The sequence below is a fragment of the Mus pahari genome, chromosome 9, assembly GCF_900095145.1.
Source record: "Mus pahari chromosome 9, PAHARI_EIJ_v1.1, whole genome shotgun sequence".
Classification (NCBI taxonomy): Eukaryota; Metazoa; Chordata; class Mammalia; order Rodentia; family Muridae; genus Mus; species Mus pahari.
In genome coordinates, this window is record NC_034598.1 from 91471509 (window position 1) to 91494292 (window position 22784).

The 22784-nt window shown below is 42.4% G+C and overlaps 2 protein-coding genes across 3 annotated transcripts in view; one reads left to right on the plus strand and one right to left on the minus strand.

The window, feature by feature from the left end:
- The window catches only part of Washc4 (WASH complex subunit 4), a 51132-nt gene extending 44154 nt beyond the window's left edge, over window positions 1-6978 (minus strand). For both annotated transcript variants that reach the window (XM_029542130.1, XM_021204722.2), the window contains exons 1-6: window positions 6853-6978; window positions 3970-4109; window positions 2228-2281; window positions 2077-2142; window positions 1476-1521; window positions 888-955 (exon numbers count right to left, since the gene is read on the minus strand). In XM_029542130.1, the coding sequence (XP_029397990.1) occupies window positions 888-955; window positions 1476-1521; window positions 2077-2142; window positions 2228-2281; window positions 3970-4109; window positions 6853-6913 (435 nt within the window). In that variant the 5' untranslated portion in view covers window positions 6914-6978. The remainder of the gene's footprint in view (window positions 1-887; window positions 956-1475; window positions 1522-2076; window positions 2143-2227; window positions 2282-3969; window positions 4110-6852) is intronic.
- A 9935-nt stretch (window positions 6979-16913) lies between these two features.
- The window catches only part of Aldh1l2 (aldehyde dehydrogenase 1 family member L2), a 42108-nt gene continuing 36237 nt past the window's right edge, over window positions 16914-22784 (plus strand). Inside the window, exon 1 of the mRNA XM_021204666.2 lies at window positions 16914-16961. Coding sequence (XP_021060325.1) covers window positions 16914-16961 — 48 coding nt within the window. The remainder of the gene's footprint in view (window positions 16962-22784) is intronic.

A 22784-nucleotide genomic window follows, 5' to 3' on the forward strand; every position in this document is an offset into this window, starting at 1 on the left:
AAAAAAAAAAAAAAAAAAGTCTAGTTTCTTTTTCAAGCATGTGTGTATGCGTGTGCCTGTATATATGCTTGCACATATGTGTGCAGCTGCCCATGGAGACCACAGACATCGGATCCCTAGAGATGAAGTTCCACGTAGTTATGAGCCCCCAATAAGGATGCAAGTAACTGAACTAGGGTCCTCTGCAAAAACAGTACATGCTTGTAACCAATGAGCCACCTCTACCACACAAAAACAAAATTTTTAAAAATTTTATTTTACTTTTATGTGTATGGGTCTTGTTTGCATGTATGCCTGTACATCAAAAGAGTGCCTAGTTAGTGCCCAAACCAGAAGAGAGTACTGGATGGATCTCTTGGAAATAGAGTTATGGACAGTTGTGAGCTCTGGGAGAGCAGTAAATGTTCTTAATAACTGAGCCATTTCTCCACACACAAAAAACATCTTTAAGTTTAAAAAAGATCATAAATTGTCCATAAATGAAATTATACAAATTACATATAAAAGATAATATATTAAAACAATTTTTTAATTGTTCAGGTCTCTTGATACCGTATTGCCCTAAAATCCCTCATAAATCGTTTAGGAGTTATGGTCTCCTACACTATAACCTCATGTTAAGTAAATGGTTCACTCTCAGAATACACAAGTACTCAGAAATTGAGGGTTCTAGAACCTTTAAATTATGTGTAATTTTGATGAAAAATTTTAAAAAGCTCAGCCATGAATAGTGGTACACACCTTTAATCCCAGGATGTGAAGAAACTGAGGCAGGTGAATCTCTTACAAGTTTGAGGCCAGCCTAGTCTACAAAGACAGCCAAGGCTACCTCATAAGACCCTGTCTCAAATAAGTAAAGAGGTAACAAACAAACAAAAAGGAGTTACCTGTAAGAAGGAAACGAATCTCCCCATTTGAATTTGGCAGTCACCTTCCACCATGCTGGAATCTGTAGCTTTAAAAAGCAGCATCAATTTTACTTCAGGCTTTTTATTTAAATTCAGCACAAAGACAAAGGATAATACTCTTTCACTCTCACACAGTACTGAGAATACTGGACGTTTACACTAATGAGAAAGATGACATGCCATGAACTATTTACACCTCAAACAGCCATGCCTCACTGTGACGTGGACCCAAAGCTCTGGTCCACACAGGACTTCCTCACTGACCATCCATCACCCTAGAGAATGTGCTGCTGCCTTGCTATTCCACTCCTCACTTGTTTTACCAAACCAGTAAACAACAAAGAAACAATGGCTGCTCTTCCAAAGGACCAATTAGGTTCACAGCACCCACAGGGTGGCTCTGTGAACACACACACGCACACAAGCATAAATAAATAAACTATTTAAATGTGTTGGCTGTTTCTCTATACACTCTATAGTCATGTGAGTTCTAGAATAGTCTCTTAGCTTTCTGTTCACTAAAGTTTCTTAAAAGGGAACAAATGCAATTCTAAAATTTTGACTTACCTCCTTCACCATAAAACAGAAGACCATTGTAAAACTTAGTTTCAGCCTGTTTAAGGAAATTAAAATAATTTAAAAGGTTGCTTTCAAATTCTTATGCTCTTAATGCTCTAAAAACACGACACTACATCATTTACAGATAAATTTCTTCAAAATTCAGAAACAGCAGCTTTCATACAAATTCAGCTTCTCTTTACAATAACAGGGACAAGAGCTGAGGTTGAAAGCTCATGTCCCACTTCAGCCTTCACTTGGTCATATGACCATCCTCATCACCCACATCTTCCCACATCAGTCAGCAGATATAGAATATAAAAGGGAAAGAAATGAAGTATACTAATATCCACCGAAGTTCAATGGTTCCAAACCCATATGGAAAGTTCCACGCAGCAGATCACTGCCCACTCTGGAAGTGTGCAGACCTCACCTGCCTTGTCATCTCAGCGTTACCAATGCACGTAGTGAATGCTGGGGTCATAGTACAGAGCCCTTACTATTACGACTGCTAGCATTACTAGCATTTTAAGTGGATCATTCAGTGATCAGGATTTATTGCACACTACACCTACACTTTTAGGTGATATTAAAGAATGTAAACAATTACCTCATATTTTAATTTCTTGATCTCACAACAAAGTGCCGCATAAACAGTGATGACTTTGTTCAGGACCTGGTTTTGAAAGTGAAAACAGAAAGAGTACATTATAACCAGTAAGAGCAGCTTCTAAGTGCACTTTAGGTTCAGGGTCACATACCTTGTTTTCAGTCTTTATGAGTTCCAAAAGGGAAGACTGCTCATATGGCAGAAGCTACAGAAACAAAGAGAAAGAGCAGTTCTTAACTGAAATTCTAAATACATGGGATTAAATTAATTACATTTAACTTGTGTGAGACTATATTCAGCATAACCATCACCTCAACTATTATATTTAAGATAATCTCAAAAAAGTAAGGAGAGTACAATACACTCAAGAAGAAACAGCTTCAACACAACACAATACTCACCACACAATGACGGTTCTAGCCATGCTCTAGGACAACAGTGTGAAAACACTAAAAACATACTAAAACAGTGAGCTCGATCAGTTTGGAAGTTGATATGTAAACATACATTTAATAAACTACTGTAACTGGAAGAGCCAAGCTAGAGTTATCACAAAGCAGAACGCTGGAGAAAAGTATAAACTGAATGCTCAGAAACAAAATACAGTGTTGGCATTTTATCATCTAAATCAGTTCATTTCTATCTTGCTCATAAAGCTTTCCTGATTATCACCTAAAATTAATTTTCTATTACATGAAAAACAGACCTTTCTTTTAGTTATATATTAACAATAAAGTATATATATATAAATTAAAAATAACTTCTCTCATTTACTTTGTAATTTCTATAGAGATCTTATCTGAGTCTGTGACTCTTGCAGAACAGGAACACAAAATAATTGCTCAGTAAAGGGACTAAAGACAGATCCTAGAATAAGTGGGGAGGGAAATGGCTGTATATGAGGCTAGAGAGAGTTTTGAGAGCTTTGAAAGCTTCTATCGATAGAAGAGAAAAGCTGAGACAATTCAAATCTTTCACAAAACCAAGAGGTTTCATGTCATATTCACAAGGATGGTTATGATCTTAAATGTAGGTAATAATGTAGAGAAACTCAAACTCCTATATATTACTGTTAGGGATATAAAATAGTGCAGTCACATCAGGAAATAGTCTGGAAGATAAGAAAGGGGCCAGCAAAATGGTTCAATGGAAAAAGGCACTTGCCACCAAGCCAGATGATCTGAGTTCAATGCCCAGAACCCATGCAGAAGAAAAGAAGCAACTCCAACAGGTTGTACCCTCTCTCCACACACACACACCATGCCAAAGACATGAAAAAGGCACTCCCACTCCAGGCAGTGGTGGTCACACCTTTAATCCCAGCACTCGGGAGGCAGACGCAGGTGGCTCTTAGAGTTTGAGGCCAGCCTGGTCTACAGAGTGAGTTCCAGGACAGCCAGGGCTACACAAAATAATCCTATCTTGAGAAAAAAAAAGCATTCCCACATTAAGACTGCCAAGTTCATTCAAGTCAAAGGGTACTTTTGGTGAATGAAAGAAATGTTTTATATCTTCATTTGAATATGAGGTAGATAAGCTCTGTAATTCAGCAAAATTCAATGAGACATCCTTTAAAATCTGTATATTTGACAATGTGTAAAACAACCACAATACAGAGAAACAATGCCAGTGTGCTCCAACTAGCCCTGTGCATTTTCTCGAAGATAAAAAAACAATGGATTGGTCAAATGACTGGAGTTTGTGTTACTATATTTTGAGTTTTTATCAATCTTTCAGAAAACAAACTTTAAAAACTGTATAGCTTAACAAGGTGGTGGGAGTGACCAATTTCATTCACTCTTAGATTTTAAATGAAAACATATTGTCTACTTTTAACACAATAAATACACACACACACACACACACTTTTTTTTTAATGAAATAAATTCAGACCTTTAATGCAATAGGATCAAGATTGAAATCCCAAGCATCACCAATCAAATCATCTAGGGCATCCTCAATTCTTCTCAACTGAGATGTATACTCCTCAAGGAATCTGCCGTAGTTCTTCAGCTGGACTTCAGCATGAATTTCTAAATTTTAAAACAGAATGCTACAATTGCAAGTAATGAATGGCAGAATACTAGTTTCAAGTAATCTCAAAAACTGCAATAAAACAGTTAATTATTACTATGGAATGCCTCACTTCTTGGAAATGAAGTTCCAAAGTTAAAAAGTCATTCAGCTTTGAATCTTCTGCAAATATGTGCAAGTACTTGCAAGCTGCAGCCCCTTACCTTAGCATCTGGGGCTTCTAACCATGCCTCCGACAACTCTGGGTCCAGACACTACACTATCATTGTGAGACTCACACAGCTATGCTGCAAAGACTATCAACTATGGGAGCAGGTACAAACTGTGTTGTTACAGAGCAAACTTTAAAAGGTTGGCTAATTCTATACACAGTAAAATGTTACGAATACATCCAAATCTTTCTTCATGGAGGTTTTCAACCTACTACATCATATTATCATTTCAGTAATGCCCTGCTTACCAAATGCTTTACTTGTTCAATTCTTTAGCTATTATAATCAAGATATAAAAAACGGATAAAACAGACTGGCTGGCTAACGGGAGGTGGGGAGAGGGCTTGCCCACTAAGAGCTCTGGCTGCTCTTCCAGAGGACAGGGGTTCGGTTCCCAGCACCCAGGTGGCAGTTAACTCTAGATCCAGGGGATCCAACATCTTCAGGCCTCTGTAGACTCTGTACACAAATGTAAAATAAAACAATATTAAAAAAAAAAAAGACAGCTGAGATTTACAGAATTTATATATTAATAGATAACTTTAAGTTTAGAACCACTGGAAATAGCTGGATTTTTCATATGCTTATTCAATAAAATTAAAAAATATTTCATCTTATACCTAAGAATTGTAACTTATTCCAAAAATTCAATTCCAACTCATTTCTTTTACTGATATGTATAACTTTACTCAGTCTTCTAAAAAAAAAAAAAATGCTTTTTCCTTTAAATTTGAAGTGTGGAGTTGTCATGAAATAAACTATGTTCTGACTCACACTGTATGAAATATAGACTAGACATCTGTCCTTTATTTTGAACTCAGACCGAATCAGGGGCATCAATTCAGTTCACTAAGACACCTGTCTCATTATAGCACTCACTTAGATAATTTTGGAAAACAATTAGTCTAGATATGATTTATAGCCCCAAAATTAATGAAAGCCAGGCACAGAGAGATCCTTTACCTTCTGCTAACCCCATCTTAATGTCTTACTCTACTACATGGGAAATGACCAAAGCATCCTCTGACCAGCAAATGAGCTCTTAAAAGACTGTACTAGAAAAACAAGCTAAGATATCACCTGGTTAGACCTAGGTAAACGACAGCAGAAAAGCAATAGAAACACTAAATTCCTTGCCAGTAAGATAACAAATAGCTATGAACTCATAAAAGTTAAGGTACAAGAAGAGACTAAGAACCAATGGCCCTCTGTGCATACCACACTCCCTTCCCAACAAACTGCATTCCTTGTAGTTTTCTTACTACTTTTTAAAGTTAGTATACAACATTATGAGTTTCACCATGGCATTTTCATACATACATGATTTTTATATTGATTTTTATATGATTTTATATTGTGTCCTCACCCACGTCCTGTTTCCACTCCTTTCCCCAGTCCTGAGCATCTAAAAAACTGATTATGTCTAAATAACTGACCATTCATATACCTTCATTCCAACTTTAGTTAGATACTAAAGTAGGGACCTCAGTGCACAAAGGGGGTATGGGGTGAACAGCTGACTAGATGCAGTTCACTTTAAAACCAAAAATACAAAAGGGGGGGAGAAGGGGTGGTTACTATCCTTTCATCTAGATTTTTCTTTATGCTGAGTAAGACCCATACCTTAAGATCTGCCCAGAACCTTGAACATAGCTCAACTAGATGGAGAGGCAAATAAAACATGATTACATAGAAATCTGTACATGTTATGTATCTCTGTAAAATAATTCATAATTCCGCTGTATTTTATTTTTAAAGGCATTCCTACTTTTGGGAAAGGTATGCCTTAAAAAAAAAAAAATCTCAAGCAACTCGTCCCAATTTATCTTCTATCACACAGAAAAAAAGAAACAAACAAACAAATCAACCTCCAGGGTCTCTCTAATTAGTTTGGCTTGAACATTATGCTGAAACAAACTATGAGGCTTTAGGGGTTAGAAGTGATTTTAAACATAAACGTGGACTTGACTTCATGAGGCAACTGCGAAGCAGATCTGATTTTTTAAAAAGTTAAAATAGATTTAAAATTCTTTTTAGCTATATAAAAATCAATAAAGGGCCGAGAAGGGATAAGATATTCCTGTGCTGATTGATTTTTTTTTTTTTTTTTAAGGCCAGAAAGAGCTGGTTTTCGCTGTCTTCTGTGGTTCTAAAAACGTGAATCCAAACTTCAAAAGTTGGCTTGAGAAGCAAAGAAAAACAGGAAACCGAAACGGGAACCCAGACTCTTCTAGAACTGAAGGCTGAGCATCTGGCGCAAACCCTGGGACGAGATGGGCAACCCGGGAGGCTGGCCTCGCGCGGGGCTCCCCACGGAGCGGCGCCGCTGGCCCATCACCGATACCGGGAGGGACGCCGGGTGCGAGTGCGCGGCCAGACGCGACCCCACGGTCACGCAGTGCGCCCCAGTCCCACCCAGCGGGAGGGTCCCGAGAGGGCGGCTGCGCAGCGCCGCGCCGCGCCGCACCGCACCGCGTCGCTCTCCGTCCGCAGCGCCACCCGGCCCGCCTCGCCCGACACCGGGGCTTACTCTGAGAGCCGTCGTCCACGCGGTCGAAGTCCCAGTCGGGCGACAGAGTGTCCACGGCCATCGCCGCGGCACCTCCCACAGACACAGCCCCGAGCAGCCTCCGCCGCGACGCGGGCCTCACCCCAGCCGCTGTCACGGCACGTGACTTCCGGCTTCGGCCCCGCCCCCGCGCGCCAGAGCCAGTGGACTCTCGGCCCTGCGGACCGCGGGAGCCGCTGGGAAAGCGAGTCGACCGCCTGCGCCCGGCGCGGCCGCCATAGTGGCGGCTGCTGTTGGCATCCTGCGTCCTTTCCCGGCCTCGCCGCCGTTCGCGACTGTTCTCAGGGCACATTCCGTTCCTCGAATCTCTTTTTTTTTTATATCCTAGGGGGTTACTCCCTCAGTCTAACCTGGAAAGAACGGGAATAACCGGGTGGGGCCCAACGCACAGACCGGGTCCTTCACCTGGACACTGCCTGAGCCCTTGGACCAAGATGCCTGTCTCACCAGCTCCCATTCTGACTTTACCCTCGGGATTCCTTGATTCCCCCTGCACTTCCTGTGCGGATTATTTGTTGAGGAAAGACCAGTGTGTGTAAAAAAGTAATGACTTTAAGAACGCCACCAAGCAGTCTCACTACTGAGTTTGCTTTACATAGATCAGTGTTCTTTCTTTCCTTGCTTTTGAGAAGGTGGGGTGGGAACTGTGCTATCCTCAGTTCTACACTTATCCTAACGTTTACACAAAACGCTTTATATCCGGGCAGTTTTTAATAAGTACTGCTACGAAGCAGTCTAAATATCATCAAAAAATCATAATATAAAATTTAAGACATCCGTACTCTGAACTCCTAGAAAGCTACAAAATGAAATAGGTCTCAAATGGCATTTAAAAAAAAAAAGAAAAAAAAAAAAAAGGAGAGTAGGCGATTTTAGGACAATGCATATTTGCTGTAACATCTACAATCGACATAAACATGTGTATATGCTCATGTGTTTGCGAATGCATAGGAAGAATTGAAATCTCATTAAACAAGACTGGATTACTTGGAAAAGGGTAGGTGCTTATTAATACAAAGTGGCTCTTAAATTTTTCTTGTGTCTATTAACTGAGTCTTTTTCAAGCAGAATTTTTAAGTTATTTGCATTATAAAGTACCACAAATCAATATAGAATGTTCTCCTGAAGAGCATGTTCTGAGATGTTAAGGTTTGGACTTGGTTTTATTTTGAGACAAGATCTCATCATCATAGCTGAGCGAGCATCCCTGCTGCTCCTGGGCCCGTGACAAGGCTATGGAGGGAAACCTCTATAGATCTGAGCCACAAATGAACATCTTTACTTTGTAAAGTGCTTTACTAAGTGCTGGAATTACAGGCATGTGTCAATGATGCCTGGCATTGTAAAGAAATTAGAAAATGCTTTTTTTTTCTAACAAAAATGTTTGTTACAAACACATGGACTTAGTGTGTCTCTGGCTTCAGGGTGGCCTATTGGAATTTTCAGTTTCTGTAGCAAGCACTGTTCTGGCAGCCTTCTTTAGGTTCCATATGGTAGCTGTTGGCAGCTTCAGGCCCACATTATCACAAGACTAAATCTAGCCCACGAGAGAAACAGAGCACGCTGAACTGATAACTCGAACAAAAGTCCCAGAATCAAGTCTTGCCAGCAGTGATTAGCCTTTCTTTACTTGAGCACACTTTCCAGAAATCTCAGAAACCCAAATATCGGGAGGAGTGGACCCATTGGCTTAGCGTAGGTCACGTGCTCCACGTGAGCTAAGAAGAAGAAACTCTCTAGACATCTCTTAGCCTGGGAGCGGAGGTGACAACTATACAGAACCCAATGACTGTTATCACAAAAGTGGCTTTCTGTAGCAGAGGGAACAGCTATGACGGCTTTCGAGTTAGCAGTTAATTATTACAGCAGGATTTTTTTTTTTAAGATTATTTCAAAATTCCTTTTGTAATATTTTATGACTTAGATGCTTACATTTAGAATTCTAAATAAAAGAAGTAATGCTTTATTAGGAGCTAGCATGTATCTTAAACTCATTCCATAATCTATAACAAGAAGGTTTTTATTGTTGTGGCCCAGACTAACTTTGAACTCACTGTGTAGCTTAGGCTGGCCTTGAATTCCCGATCTTCCTGCCTCCAGTTACTAAGTACTGGGTTTACAGGCATGTGTCACCATGTCTGGCACTGTAAAGAAATTAGAAAACTCTTTTTTTTTCTTAACAAAATCAGAAATAAAAATAAAACAAAATCTGGGGAAAAGTTGAAAAGTGGACAATTCAGAGCACGGTGATTTGTAAAAAGAAAAGACTTGGGCAGAAAGATATTTGGGGGAAAGCCAAGAGTATAAGAAAACCTTTATCACCAAAGTTTGATATGGCCTTTAACTGTAACTCTGTAATTTCATGCTACATCAACTGGATATTTCCACAGGAACTTTACATGGGCATCTAGTAAACATCATTGAATCCACAACTGAATTCTGGGTACTTCACTCCAAAACCTGCTTCCCACCCTGTATGAGATCCATGGCTTAGTAAAGAGCGATACGATACGACCCACTTATGCAAGGCTGGGTACCATGGCAATGTCTTCTGTTTCTCATCTTCTTGTTCTAAGTCAGTCAAAGGTCAATCTTATTTTTAAATGACTCTCAGGTTGTAAATAAAATGCAAAAGTTGTCAGGATCAAAATGGAGTCTCATGAGGGTAGGATGGCCTACCAGGTAAAGATGCTTGCCACCAAGCCTAATGGCCTGAGTTCAATCCCCAGGACTGACTCCTGAAGGTTGCCTTCTGACCCCCACATTCACACCCTGAGTTGTACAGAGATAAGTAAAATGTTACAATAAAATAGGGTCTTATGTCAACCCTATAAAAAAATCAAAAGTCAGGAGGCCATAAAGGAAAGGTTCTATACCCATGATTGCCTATTAATAATCATCACAAAATATTCTGCCAGGTTCCAAGGTTTGCACAAAGAGCGATGCAAACTTCTCGGGAAAGAATTTCTAAAGAACCTAATGAGGGACTCTCCAGTCATGAACTGATGGAGCTCTTGTTACAATCACTGTGGCCAAGAAAAGCGGTTTCATAAAACTTATGTAACCTTCCATACTCTCATGTTTAAAGCCTTCCTCTTGTCTCAAGCTCATAAAACATGCCTGGGGTTTACTGTGACTGTTTCCTGCTTGTCTGGTCCCCGGAACAGTATTCTTTGCAAAATCTCTCATTTTGGTTTTAATGTGGATTGGCAATATTGAGTTGTTACACTTGGGTTGTATGACTTTTGACGGCTTGGTTTTCTGCCTTTATCCATTTCATTATTTTATAACTGTAACAGTGAATGAAAACAAACCAATTCAGGACTTTCCATTACCTATTCAGCATGACCTATGGCCTCTGGCTGCTGCCTCTCCCCTCTGTCTACCCCGCTCAACCCCCCCCAGCTTCAGTGAAACCCTTGTTGTAAAGATTGACTTAAAACATGCTCAGAAACATCTCTTCCTGGAAGGCTGCTGGGAATGATCAAAAAAAAAATCTTTATTTAAAGAGTACACACTGTCTTGCTTTTAGTTTTAAAATACTAAGAAGGTATCAGGTTTCTTTGCAATATCTTTTAAGAAATATATTTAGCTCTACAGGCATGTCCCAGGAATGCCCTGTCTTAGTGTTCATGAGAGGCATAGACTCCTGTGCCTGCAGAGGAGCTCACATAGCAGCTGAAGCCTGTCACGCTCCCCACTGCTGCAATCTGCCAGTAGATATGCTCTACTGTGCCGTCTTCAATCACTGATGGCTACAAGAGAGCCTTTGCATCAAAGAAAACAAAATCCAACAGAAATGTCTGGTCTATGCACTCTGCTTGTAAAAATGAAGAGGAAAAACGGGGTTAGGAGCAGTTTGGGTCACTGATGACAATTTTTTTTTTTTTTTTTTTGTCCCAAGAGACCTTTATTTAAATGTATATATGCAATGAGATCAATAACAGGTAAAATGGACTAGCTTTGGATCTTACAGTGTTCCTAAGTTTATTTTGTACTACTGTAAACAGAATACTTAGCTCTGAGGTTTATTTGGGTTCACAGTTCTAGTATCTGGGAGATCCAAGCAGCAAGGCTCTGACATCCTATGAGGACTCTCTAGCTATGTCCCAACATGGCAGACAAGCAGAAAGAGAACCTTTCTTATACGGGGGGGGGGGGGGGGTTGGGGGGTGAGGGGAGCAAGCACACAAAGTGACCTTGCTTTTTAATATCCTGCTGTCTCCAAAAAATCCAACCGCAGGAATCCCATCTCACTGCAAGATCTCAGCATTCCCCACTTGGCCCTGCCTCTTTTAAAGTACCTACTGCCTGGGCTGGTGAGATGGCTCAGTGGGTAAGAGCACCCGACTGCTCTTCCAGAGGTCCGGAGTTCAAATCCCAGCAACCACATGGTGGCTCACAACCATCCGTAATAAGACCTGACTCCCTCTTCTGGAGTGTCTGAAGACAGCTACAGTGTACTTACATATAATAAATAAATAAATCTAAAAAAAGAAAGAAAGAAAGAAAGAAAGAAAGAAAGAAAGAAAGAAAGAAAGAAAGAAAAAAGTACCTACTGCCTCAGCTCCTTTGCTAACCTTCGTGAGTCTCTTCGTGAGCTTGGTGAGAGCATATCATAGGAGTACTGCATAGGGGCTTGAGAGATGACCCTGAGGTTAAGGATGCTTGCTGCTCTATCAGAGGAAACATGCTCAATTCCGGCACCCATGTCCATCAGCTCACAAAAGCCCTAACTCTGGTTCAGAGGATGAAACGCCCTCTTCTGGCAAGCACCTGAATACCCAGACATGAATTTAAAAAATATAATCTTTTGAAAAGCAAGTACACACACAGCCTTATTATTTACAGAGAGAAAACTCCATGTTCTATTAGCATTGAGTTATCCTACTGTATTGAGCTTCAATCTCATACCCCCCACCTTGTAAGTTAGTCCCAACTAAGTGTTACCCTTTATAAGAGTTGCCTTGGTCATGGTGTCTCTTCACAGCAATGAAACCCTAAGACAAACTCTTAACTGCTTGAGCCATTTCTTCAACCTCCTATAACATTATCTATTGAGCAATTTTAAGCAGTAATAACTGCGCATATATATATTATATATATATATATTATATATGTTATTATATATATAATATATATATAATATATATGTGCAAGTACAAGGTAGAAAGCAGTTAATAGCAATGAGATTCATAAGAGTTATATAATTTTCATGTACAATAAAATGGAATATTCAGCATAATTTATTTAAAAATAGGCACATAGGGAAAGTGGTCATAAGTTAATCAGTCAAACAGTATGACACATAGAACTTTATTCTAAAATCCCTAAAGTTATTGTAGAAGTAAATATTTTCTGTACTTCAGAAAGTCTGTATCTGGCCCATCGAGATGGCTCAGTGAGTAAAATGTCCGCAGAGCCTGACACTTCGATGCCTCAGACTCTCATGCTGCAAGGAGAGCTCTGACTCTTGCCCTCTGACGGCCACCTGCCTTGGCACGAAGCTGAAGCTGGCTGTCCCTGCACTTCCGGCCATGCTCCTGCCTCTGCCTCTGGAGTGCTGGGATCACAGGTGTACATTATCTCACCAGCTGCCCAGACTTGTCTGGGCTGGGAAGATGGCTCACTGACTAAGAGAGTTTACTGAGCAGGTCTGAGAACCCAAGTTCCAATCCCCAGCACCCACCAAAAAGAAAAAAGAAAAAAAAGAAAAGAAAAGAAAAGAAAAGAAAAGAAAAGAAAAGAAAAGAAAAGAAAAGAAAAGAAATGAATCTTTGCACCAGCAATCCCAGGGCTAGCCGCAATCCCAGGGTAAGATGGCCCAGCAGGTAAAGGCAGCAGCCAGTCTAGCTCCAGGTTCAGTGAGAGAACCTGTTTCAGGAGAATAAGATGGAGACCAGGACACCTGGCATCCTTCTCTGGCCTCGTGGTGTATGCGTGGACAGACATACCCCCACACACGTATACACGCACACACACCAAATAAAGTGTGCCAAGTGAGTAAAACAACAAATGCAAAAGTGGAGGAGAAGAGAGTCAGAGGAAGAGGACCCAGGAGCTCGACATCTTAGGAGAGACGAACGGAAAGGAGCTGAGAAATTCTGCCCACTGACCTCTGTCTTTTGGTTGGGAAATCCCCGCTGTTAGCAGCGTGGGACAGCCTGAAACTCGCGTAGCTTGAGACCCTAGGGTATGCTGGAATCTTGTATCTGAGACCAGAGGACAAAGGTAGCCACACACTTCGTTCTGTTATCTAAAAGTATCTTTTACTTCTTTCTGTTATCTAAAAGTATCTTTTACTTCCTCAGCTGATGCGCTCAACTCATGATGCTGCCTCTGTTTCAAAGGCAAACTGGGATTTTTGAAAGGTCCCATGTAAACTTTAAAAGTCGCCTAAAGTAAACCTCTTCTCGAATACAACTTTGAAATAAGGTAATTGTGTGATAAAGGTGACATTGTAAGTGGTACTGTGATTAATAAGAGAATAAATAGTGGCAAGAAAATGTGAGACTACGGCCGTTTCAGTATTTTTTTTTTTCTGTGAATTAGGAAAAATACATTCTTGGTCTGTTTTAGTTTTCATTGTTGAGGATTTTATACATGGCTATCATGTACTTTGATCAAATCCATCTCTACTCCCTCCCCATGCCAGGCACCACTTTTCCCTACCAACTTCATGTGCTCAAGCGCTTCTCTCTCTCTCTCTCTCTCTCTCTCTCTCTCTCTCTCTCTCTCTCTCTCCTCTCCCTATCTCTCAAAAGCTTATTAAGTCATCTTAGTGGGCGTGTATGCACTCAGCTGTAGGACCACCTACTGGGGTAGCCTTTCAGGAGGCCTATGCCTGAGGAAGATTTACACTCCCCCCCCCCTTGGCAGCTGTCAATTGCCAGTAGCTTCTGAGCCAGGAACAGGACTCCAAGAGCCCCTCCCATGACCATGCTAGGGTGTCGGCTGGCTTGATCTTCTACAGATCTTGTGAATTGGGGCACAGGTGTTTGAGCTCATGTGTGCTGTCCCATCCAGCAGGTACTGGTTCGAGGCAACATCCACTACTTCTGGATTCTACAACCCTTCTACCCCCTGTTCCATGATGCTGAGACATACAACCAACCTGAGCTACTACAGATGGCTGGCGTTGGTTATTCAGTCATCCCTGGCCTCTGCCACATCGTAACTGTGAGCATCAATCAATCCAAGGTCACATCACAGCTGCAGGTGCCTCAGATCCCCTCGTCTTTTCATTCGTCGATCACTTATTGTGTTTCAAGTCAGGACTCTGAGGCCATGTGACTGCAAACTCACTTCAACTCCATAATTTCCTTCCTCCCAAGTTGTCAGTTGTTTTAGATTATAAAAGAAGTTGAGGAGACAGGCTGTGTTTTGTTCATATTTACATTTCTTCTATATTACAGTGCTCTGTACATTATTATTTTGATAAATGCACAAATGTTTACAAACTTCCAATGCATCTTATTTACAATTCCATTCTATCAATCTTTTTTTTAAAAAAAGATTTATTTATTACTATATCTAAGTTCACTGTAGCTGTTTTCAGACTCACAAGAAGAGGGTGTCAGATCTCATTACAGGTGGTTGTAAGCCACCATGTGGTCACTGGGATTTGGACTCAGTAGTCAAATTCTGAAGAGCAGTCAGTTCTCTTAATCACTGAGCCATCTCTCCAGTCCGCTATCAATTATTATACATTCTTTCTTAATGACAGTGTTCTACTACCTGAACTAAAATTTACTTTTTTATTTATGAAGTATGAGAATGTCAAAATAAAAAAATATTTCAGTTTAGAAAATATTTAGTCTGTTTTATTCCTCAGATACTGAAGGCAAATTCATATAGATACAGATAGATTTATTTGCATGTTTTATGTATATGGGTTCTTTATCTGCATGTACTTCTGCACACTAGAAGATGGCACCGGACACTTGTGAACTGCCATGTGGGTGCTGGGAATTGAACTCAGGAACTTCAGAGAGCAGTGAGTTCTGCTAACCACTGAGCCATCTCTCCAGCTCCCTGAGAGCAGAATCTTTTTTTTTTTTTTTTTTTTTTTTTTGGTTTTTCGAGACAGGGTTTCTCTGTGTAGCCCTGGCTATCCTGAACTCACTTTGTAGACCAGGCTGGCCTCGAACTCAGAGATCCACCTGCCTCTGCCTCCTGAGTGCTGGGATTAAAGGCGTGCGCCACCACTCCCGGTTCCTGAGAGCAGAATCTTAAGTAAATTAATCTGGGCTGGGCATACATCTGACCATTTCGTTCCAAGAAGGATTAGCTCAAGCCTCACAGTTTCCTCAAGCTGATATACATGTCAGTAAAGCTGGAACATGCCTGTAAGCTGGTAGGGTTTCGGGCAATGTCTTGGACCGGGACAGTGGTTAAGATCTCATACTGCTCTTACAGAGGATGGGAGTTCAATTCCCACCATCCACTTCAGGTGACTTACAACTTCCTGTAACTCCCCTCTGAGGCCACAAGCACTCACATACAGACAACACATTGTACTAATTAAAAATGAAGTAAATCTTTTTTCCCCCAAAGATGTATTTACTTATTTTATGTGTATGAGTACACTGTAGCTGTTTTCAGACACACCAGAAGAGGGCACCGAATCCCATTACAGATGGTTGTGAGTTACCATGGTTGCTGGGAATTGAATTCGGGACTTCTGGAAGAGCAGTCAGTGCTCTTAACCGCTGAGCCACTTCTCCAGCAGAAGTAAATATTAAAATAAATAGATACATACATACATACATACATACATACATACATACATACATACATGGAAAGATGCTCCCTAACCAATGTGCATGAACTCTGAGTGCTCAAAAGTGAAGTGGACTTAAGCAAGCAGTCAGTAACATTTGTTTCATATCATTACAAAGAAATGCCTGAGTCACCCCAGTGCTCTCAGAGACTTCAGTAAGAATAGACACATTTCACCAAATGTTACATCTTTGGGTTAAAGAATATATGGTTCATGAAGTTAGGTGGGGTAACAAAACAAACAAACAAACAAACAAAAAAACTGAAGATCTTTCAGATCTGGCTTTAACAGCTTCTTTAGGTATCCAGTGCCATCTGATGCCCCGCATGAGTATATAAAAAAAATCGAGTGAGTTGTTTAAGGGGATTATGGATAGTGGAATCCAACAAAAAGTAACTCATCTGTATGGATGTGACAGAGAACGCTGTGAATCTGTTCAATTAATGAACTCACAGTAAACAGTTGGGAAGCAATAATCACACGGGCAGAAGAATATCAAGAAACAAGAGTGAACGAAGCTCCACGCAGTCCCGAACTCCAGGCTAAGAAACCCTTTTGGGACAAGAGTTTCATTACAGCATGTGTGCGAGTTTCTTCATAGAGGCAAGGGACAAATGCAGGTATGAGTTATCTGCTGGGGACTGGAAGTATGCGACAAAGCCAGTGGACAGTATCTTACCGACCCTGCCACCCTCAGATGATGGCGGTATCATGCTATGCCTAAAGCAAGGGTGCCCAACACCTTATCTTCCCAATTCAAGCTGGAGGCTCTACGAGTGTGCCTGTCGCTTTCTGGAGACTGTTAGACCAGTAACTTGGGAAGTGTTCTAATTCATTTCTGTTGCAAAACACCCAACGAAAAAGCAATTTAGAGGAGTGTCCAATTAAATTATAAGGTACATCTCTCTGCCTGACTCCGCGGGTCTGAGTAACTTGTGGAAGGTCCCACCTCTAGCGAATGAATACTTCGGCTATCCATGGAGCAGAGGCGGAGTCCAGGTAGCTTCCAAGAGCAAGCCCTGGGGTTAGGCATCTGTTGGTTCCCTAGTCCTGCACTAGGTCACGTGTGCATAGGGGCAGGAGCTCTGCCAGCGGTGAGGGGTGGGACCTGCCATTCGAGGGGGCGGGGCCGTGAGCAGAGCTGGACTGAGCTGAAACAGAGCTGAGCTCTCAACCCTCGGCAGCCCTGGTACCTACCCACTCCCGCCGCCTGCCTGGCAATCGCTCGCTCCTTTGCATCATGCTGTGGCGGGGTAGCCAGGCGCTACGGCACTTCTCCACCGGCCGGGTGAGTCCTGTCAAGGAGAGCATACACATCCTGGCTTGCTTTCCAGACCTCGGGGGTTGCAGGGCCGGGACGGCGAGGCCTGGGTGGGCAGTGATGCTCAGACCTTGCTAGAAGGGACAACAGCTTTTTTTCAGACTGGGAGACTCCTGAGAAACCTGTGGCAGTATCCGGGATGGGAATTGTCAAGTGAGCCTTTGTCTGCTGCGGGGAATCAGCTGCAGATGCGGTCGTCAAGTCTGGCTGGGATGGCAAGCTGGGGGCTGACAATGAATAAAGGGACACGAGCCAGTCTGGTTTTTTTCCTTTTTGCATTTCATTGCCCCGACGTGAGCAGTTTAGGGTCGGAACGGCGGATAAGTGTGGGCGAGACTGCCTTGCAAGGTCTACCAGATGAGACTGGGACCCAGGCAAGCTCAACACTGCAATCTGGGACAGCTTGATGCTTCCCACCGAGTAGCGAGTAGCGTCTTGGCGGCCAGATTTCCAGGATCACCCAGCGATGCAGGAGTAGCCACGCTGGTATGCTGTAAAACTGTAGAGTAAGAACCTGGCCCTGGCCCAGCTCACAGACGTGGGATTGCATCAGATCACTTCTAGAAATGGAACGAGAGCGGACACGTTGCAAGTGGCTCTGCCTTCAGCACTTCGGTGGGTCTGGGGAGAGACAACACAGGCTGTTCCGGCTAAGGAAAGCGTCTATCTATCCTGTGCACATAATCTCTTTTGTAATCAGCACATCATGGCTGTGTTATAAAAATATTTCCCCTCCGTTTCTCTGACATTGCCATATGTAAATAAGTTGAAGGCAGAATCCAAATAAATGGTCAGAATTTATTTTGCTCTGTACAATCAATGCTAGTGACTTTGGGGGACAGTCATAGTTTATAAGAGACCCGTCTGCCCTGAGTTTTGGACCATTCTGCTGGGTAACCCTCGGACCCTTCCTTAGTTTTTTTAACCACTCTGGCCGTGCAATCTGGTCCTGGCGCACAGATAGCTAAGAGCCGTGTCTACTACCCTGGTCTTGGCCACCACCTTGCCAGTAAACTGTTGGAAAGCTGAAAGAAAGGAATTTTGAAGGATGATAAGATTTCCACGCTGGGGTTATAGAAGTTTTCATTTAAGGAAAAAAAAAAAAAAAAAGCTGAACAAGCCAAGTGACAGATACCAGGAATAGAAACATAGCTAGGCAAAGCAGCAGGCCACCCCAAAGGCCCTCTGTCCCCAAGAATACATATGGGAAGGTGGCTACAGAGCTGGGAAGTGGTCATAGTTCTTCATGGTCAAAAGGAGAACAGTAAAGGATGAGGGAAGAACCAGCGATAGTTATCTACAGATAATGCAAGCGCACCCTTTGCATTGTGCTCTGTAAATGTTATCTTTAAACCGACACCTACATGGTTAATAAGACTGTAAAATGGTACAGCCACTTTGGAAAACTGTTTGGCAGTTTCTTTTGTAGAGATTTTAAGTCACATTCTATTGGGAGTCGAGGATGTGGCGGGAGATGCCACAGCACATGTGTAGGAGTGAGAAGGTAAGCTTTAGTAGTTAGTTCTTGCCTTCTTTCCTGTTGGTCCTGGGAATCAAGGCACACACACAAGACTGCCACCGTTCTACCTGCGCTCACAGGATCCAAGCTCAAGGCACGCACACAAGAAAAAGGTGCGTTTGATTGTATCCAAGTTATACTTCATGTTAATCTGTTTACTGTGGCTATTACAATATGCAGGAGGTGGGGAAACGATAGAAAGAGATTTCGTTAGCTCTCAGTTTTGGAGACTTAAAGAGAATGGTCCCTGTATCTGCGTGGCTCTAGAAAAGTCTTGGAGAGATGACATCACAATGATGGGGACACATTGGGAGGGAAGATGGTGTCTGCCCCTTTCTTTAAAGGCTTTGAGATGTTCTGTGGTCACCAGTTTCATGCCAGGAGCTCTCTCTACTCACCTGGCTACTCATCCCTCTTCAGGCCCCAGCTCCTAACAGGCCTTTATAAAAATGGTTTTTAATCCTTCTTTTTCCTAAAAAAATTATTTACATACATATACATCACATACATATATGTTACATATACATCACATATACATCATATACATATACATGCATCATATAATTACATATACATATACATATGCATGTTTGAGAGGGGCTTGAAAAGCTGGCTTAGCGTTCTTGCTGAGGCCGTGAGTTCAGTTCCCTGAATCTGTGGATGGGTCCTGCAGGCTTTACAGCAAGCAAAAAGAAATGATCAGAGTGAGAGAAGAATGCAACCCGGCTCAGCCTGGTTTTGGTAACCAGTGCTAGGCTGAGACTTGAGTCTGACCCAGAGCATTTTACTTTAGCCATACGTAAGCATGGCCCAGTTTTGAGAGAAAGTTTTCAGAGAACAAGTAACTCAGCCCTGTGAGTACAACCGTTGACTTAGAAACAGTGTTCAAGACCAGAGTCTAGGGAGACCGACAGGGGTTAACATAATGCCCGTGGGGGACGGCATTGGCCTGGCCCTAAGACTGCACAGAGGTCACTTAGGCTGTTGTAAAGCACAAGTGACATCACTGATTAGGGTGAGTTTTGTGACATAGAAGTAATGCTCAAGGTTCTATTGGTAGCGGGGGGGGGGGAGTCTGGGATAAACGAACATAATATTCTAGGGGATACAGGCAGAGCCTAGCCCAACAGGAAGCAAAGATTATAAACTACATCCCCTTCCCCAGCCCCACCCCCCACTCCAGCGATCTGGGAAAACAGCTAAGCCCCTCATTCCATTGAAGAGAAACTCTGTGCTTAACTTTCTTGGCTTCTCCAATGCTTATCCATGTGGGCAAGGACCTTTGGACCTCTACAAACATCCATGTTGGGCAGCTCATCACCACCTGTAACTCCAACACCACTTTCTGGCCTCTAAAGGCCACCAAACACTTGTGGCATAAACCACAGATACCCACACATTAGTAACATGCAAATAATGCATCTTTAAAAGGCTTGGTTTTGGTTTGATGTTTTGGGGAGGGGGTTGTTGGTTTTGTTTTTTGTTTTGTTTTTTATATTTTGAGACAGGGTTTCCTGTGTGTAGAACTTGCTTTGTAGGCCAGGCTGGTCTTGAACTCACAGAGATCCACCTGCCTCTGCCTCCGGAGTGCTGGGATTAAAGGTTAGTGCCATCATTACCAGCTTGAAAAGCATTTTAAAAAAGCAATGAGGGCTAGGCTATGGCAGACCTCTAGCCTGGCACCCACAAGGACTCAGCTTTGGCCCCCAGTCCTGAGGGAAAAATCAGTATGACAATCGATACAAACCCCTTCTTCATGGAATGATGCAATCAGGAAACCAAGCACCACAAGCTGATGACGTCACTGATGACGGCATCGGCAAAGCTCACATAGCTTCATCTCTCTGTGAAGATGTGGCTCCTACTCAAGCGAGAGCTTGAAACACGTGGGCCTCTGTACACTTCAAATACATCCTAGGGGTATACCAAAGTCGGCTATGATGCCAGCTGCTATTTTCACTCTCTGCTCCATTTTTAAGCACAAGAGGCGTGCCTCCTTCGAGCCAGATCATGCCTTGACCGAGTTGCCTCAGAGGTCTACTAACCCAGAAATGAGTCCACGTCACCCTCCTGTCCCTCCTGATTCAGTCAGAGATCCCCCGCTGTCTTCAGAATATGATACACATTACTAGCAACTGACAAAGCTCCCACCGTGCCTGATTGATTGGTGTTTATCAGCATCCCATGACTCCCCATTCTGGAGACTGTGCTATTTAGTCATTTTCTTCTGCCTGGAACTTCCCAGGGTTCTCCCATAATCCACCCCACTGTCTTGGCCAGCTCCCAGGATGAGATGCCCTTGAGAATTCCCTTGAGGAGAAGGAGATGACTCAGCAGGCTAAAGTGCTTGCTAAAGAAGCATCAGGTCCTGGGTTCAGATCCCTGCACTTGTGTAAAAAGTTGGGCATGGTAGTATGCACCTGAAGCCTAAGACCTGGGGAGGCAGAGACAGGAGGATGCCTGGAGTCAACTGGTTACCAGCACAGCTGAATCAGTCAGCTCCAGGTCTGAAGAAAGACCCTGTCTCAAATAATAACATGGAGGGTCATTGAGGAGGACACCAGGCAGTGACACCTGGCCTCCATGAACATACACACATATACACCTGTGCTTATATGTGCACACATGCAAAAACACATATGGACACATATGTACAAATGTCCTATCTACTACGCACTATGAAGAACTCCCAGTAATATCTTTCCCTTTCAGAACCTCATTGCGCCCACCTATCTTAGCACTAAGTCACTGATGCATCTACTTGAGTGCCTTCCCTCCTGGCTGATGAATTCCCAGACAGGGACCATTTTTTTTTTCTATGCATCTTATAGTGTAGAGGGTCCTAAAGAGAAATGTGCACAGAGAACAATGGAGAGGGACAAATTGAAGAAGTGTGGGTATGTCTGTAAGAGGTCTTCCTGACTGATAATTGATGTGGAAGGGCCCAGTCCACTATGGGTGGTACCATCCCTAGACACTTAGGTTGTGTAAGAAAGTTAACTGAGGGAGGGGGCCAGTAAGCAGCTTTCCTCCATGGTTTCTGCTTTAACTTCCCTCATTGGTGGACTGTGACCTGGAACTGTGATCTAAATACACGCCTTTCCTCCCCAGTTGCTTTTGGTCATGGTACCTATCACAGCAATAGGAAAACAAACTAGAAAATCCCATCCCGTTTTCAGGTGACTACTGGATTTCACACTATGTCTCCACACATCTTTGCTTTAGTATCTTAATCTGTAAAGATGAGTTTCTGAGAGTCTGTACAGTCAAGTTATATGTTTGAGATATGACATGGACCAACATTCTAGAATGTTTCTAGTTATTTCTACCTCTTCTTTCTGCCCCTAGCTTCCTAGAGCAGTCTGTTTCTTGTGATCTGGTCCACCTGGTAAATGTGAGAATGCTCACAGAGCCCTAGGAAGCAAGCTTCTTAAGACGAGGCTTCCTGGGACTGATTCTGACTCACTAGATCTGCCATGAGAGCCCAGAACCCACATGTGAAATGGCAGATTCTGAGTATCAGCAAGTCAGACTGCGTTTGGAGAAATGAAAACAAGAAATATCTTAAGTCCAGTTTTCTGGAATCTTATAAATTCACAAATACACGTCGAGTCCTGAAACCTTGAGTAATTCCCAATGTTAAAGACTCACTTTGGCTCTGTAGTAGAGGACAATCTTCAGGTTCAACTCATAGCACCTGAGGGTGTGTGTGTGTGTGTGTGTGTGTGTGTGTGTGTGTGTGTGGTGTGGGGGGTGAGGAGTCACCAGTTAAGCTCAGAGAGTGTTTAATGAATATAATATTTTCAGTGACATCATGGTTGCCTTAAACACCCTTTCAAATCAGCCAATCTAGAATTGAACTCCAACTAGTCAGATGACAGTCACATAGAATGTAGCAAGCACATTGCATTGAAGGACGAGGTCTCTTGTGCGCTTTGAGGTTTTCCACCAACACCCACATTGTGGTAACACTGGTTGTCGTACCAAAGGTCTTGCACATGGGGAACAAATATTCCCCCAAAGAGCTACATACAGCCTGGCCCCTCTGTGTACTGCGACAGCAGTGCTTCCTACATCTTAAAATATCTGGCATTAATAATTGTATGAGGTGAAGTTGAAATTTTTGTAAGGTGGCCAACAGGAAGATTCTATTTCAGCCCTAATTATAGGATACAGAACTAATATTTATAGACCATTTTTATATTTTTCTTGGTGTATGTGTGTGTGTGTGTGTGTGTGTGTGTGTGTGTGTGTGTGTGTGTGTGGTATTT